The 2453-nt window shown below is 50.6% G+C and overlaps 1 protein-coding gene across 1 annotated transcript in view; it reads right to left on the reverse strand.

The window, feature by feature from the left end:
• RAB3IL1 (RAB3A interacting protein like 1) overlaps positions 1 to 2453 on the reverse strand; it is a 54493-nt gene extending 52040 nt beyond the window's left edge. Inside the window, exon 1 of the mRNA XM_051967165.1 lies at positions 1759 to 2453. Within this exon, the coding sequence (XP_051823125.1) occupies positions 1759 to 1787 (29 nt within the window). The 5' untranslated portion in view covers positions 1788 to 2453. The remainder of the gene's footprint in view (positions 1 to 1758) is intronic.

Below are 2453 nucleotides of genomic sequence, written 5' to 3' on the forward strand. Positions count from 1 at the left end.
AGAAAGAGGTATATGTGTGTGTGTATATATATGTATATATATATATATATATAAGAGAGGTATATTATATATAGAGAGAAAGAAAGATATGTAATATGTATATATAAAGAGAAAGGTATAGTATATATATATAGAGAGAGAGAGGTATATAATATGTATAGAGAGAGGTATATATGTATATATAGAAAGAGAAAGGTATGTAATATGTATATATAGAGAGAAAGGTATTATATATATGTATATAGAGAGAGGTATATATGTGTATATACATACATATATATATATATAGAGAGAGGTATATTATATATAGAGAGAAAGAAAGATATGTAATATGTATATATAAAGAGAAAGGTATATAATATGTATATATAGAGAGAGAAGTATATAATATGTATAGAGAGAGGTATATATGTATATATGTGTGTGTGTGTATAGGTATGTAATATGTATATATATAGAGAGAGGTATATAATATGGATGTATATTATATATATAAAAAGAGAGAGAAGTGTATTTTTATTATATACACACACATACATACACCTATGTCCACGCAGAGGTTTCCAGGGGTCTGAGAACATAGATTTTGGGGGAATGTATGCGTTTTCCCTGACCCCTAACTGAAATTTAGCATTTCCTTACTTATGTGAAAACACGCCTTTGAACAGGGTCCCAGCGGCGTCCCTGCCAGAGAGTCCAGGACATGAAGAAGAGAAGAACAACGGAGGAGTAAGCCCCCACCCCACCCCGATGCGAGCCTTAGACCCTCCCAGTACATCCTGTGTGTCATCCAGCTCTCCGTGGTACTGACACTTGTTACTATCTGAAAACTTCCAGGGGGAGGGGACGCCGGGTTTTCTCTAAAACTTCCCCCATTCCAAAGTCCAAAGTTCTTACCTCTGTCGAGCACAAGACTTGGTACACAGTAGGTGCCTAATAAACCCTGACCGTGAATCTGAGATTGCACAGGCTTTTTCCTGGCCCATGGATGCAATAATCTTTGCCCTGAGAGGCGGCCTGGCACAAGGGACAGAGTCAGCCTTGGAGCTGGGAAGTTCCTGGGTTCCAGGACTGCCCCTGACACGTAACTACTGCATGGCTTTCCACGGCTGCTCAAGCTCTTCGTGCCCCCCCCCAAATGAGCTACAGGGGAGTTCTAGGTTTCCTCAGAGGAGTTTCCCCTCCGGGATTGCCCAGAAAACCCGGGTGTGAACCAAATAAGAAGAAAACCAAGCTCTCGGCCTCCCAGCCTTCTGGGAAAGCAGTCAGAAAGTCACTAAAAAAGTGACTCTCTTGTTCCCACCTCATTGGGGACGGAACCTCCTGCCTCTCCACTTTGGGTCCTAGCAAAGGAGGGAGGCGCGCTGTGTGGGGAAGTGGGAAGAGAGAAGGAAAGAAATGAACGGAAGAAAAGAGCGATTTCCCGGTGAAACTTTGCCCTGTCAGTGCGAGACCCTGGACCTTTTGGTAAGGGAGCAACTTCTTAAAGCAATAAAACCACCAAGGAGTTAAAAAAAAAAGGTGGGGGAGAGCCAAAGTAGGGCAGAGAGTCCTATCTCCGGAGCCAGGACCTGCGTTCAAATCCCACCTCTCCCCATGTATTCCGTTTGCCCTAGAACAAACCGTTTTCCATCCCTGGGCCTCAGTTTCCTGATCTGTAAACTGAGGGGGTTACACTTGGTGACCTCTCTACAGTCCCGGCAGTGCTGATCTAAGGTCCGGGGAGCAGGCTTCCCTGCTGGTGTGGGGGGCACTCACCCTGCGGGTCTCAGCTGGACAGCGTCCATGGCCCCCGAGGAGATGTCAGCTGGCTCCCGGCCCGGGGCCGGTCCCCTCTCTTCCAGGCCGAGGATGGTCCCGGCCCCTCCCGTGGGCCGGCTGCAGGAGCTGGAGCCTACTTCATGGTGCGCAGGCGGCGGCAGCCGGGCCGTTCTGGACAAGGGGCACCCCAGGGGTCTCTCCTTCCGTCCCGCTCAGGAGCGCCCGAGCCCAGGAGGTGATGGCGTCCGTTTCTTACTCTGCTTTCCCATGGTTATAATGGTGGAACGGGGCTCGGTGACGCAGGAGGCACCCCCGACCCTTCAGACCCGGCCCCCCAATATGACAGGTCTTTGGCAGCTCAGGAGGCCCGGACACGGGTCCGAGAGTCCCTCATGTGTCCTGAAGCCGGCTCCCTCCAGTCCTCCACTCTCCCCGCCCCACACAGGTGGGTTTCTTCCTCGTCAGCAGCTCTCACCCCCCTCACCGGCGGGCAGGGTGGGGGCTCCTTCTCCTGAGGCAGGGGGAGCAGAGGGGGCCCTCCGATCTTCAGGCAGCCAGCCACCCTCTGGGCCTATCCCGGAGGCCCTGGGGGGTTTCTCAGGGTGGGGGCCTTCACAGCCAGCCCCCAGGGCCCTTCCCTCCTCGGCCCACCTCCACCAGGGGGTCCTGCTCTAAGCCTACTGACTGAGAGA

This window comes from Antechinus flavipes, chromosome 6 (assembly GCF_016432865.1).
Source record: "Antechinus flavipes isolate AdamAnt ecotype Samford, QLD, Australia chromosome 6, AdamAnt_v2, whole genome shotgun sequence".
Lineage (NCBI taxonomy): Eukaryota > Metazoa > Chordata > Mammalia > Dasyuromorphia > Dasyuridae > Antechinus > Antechinus flavipes.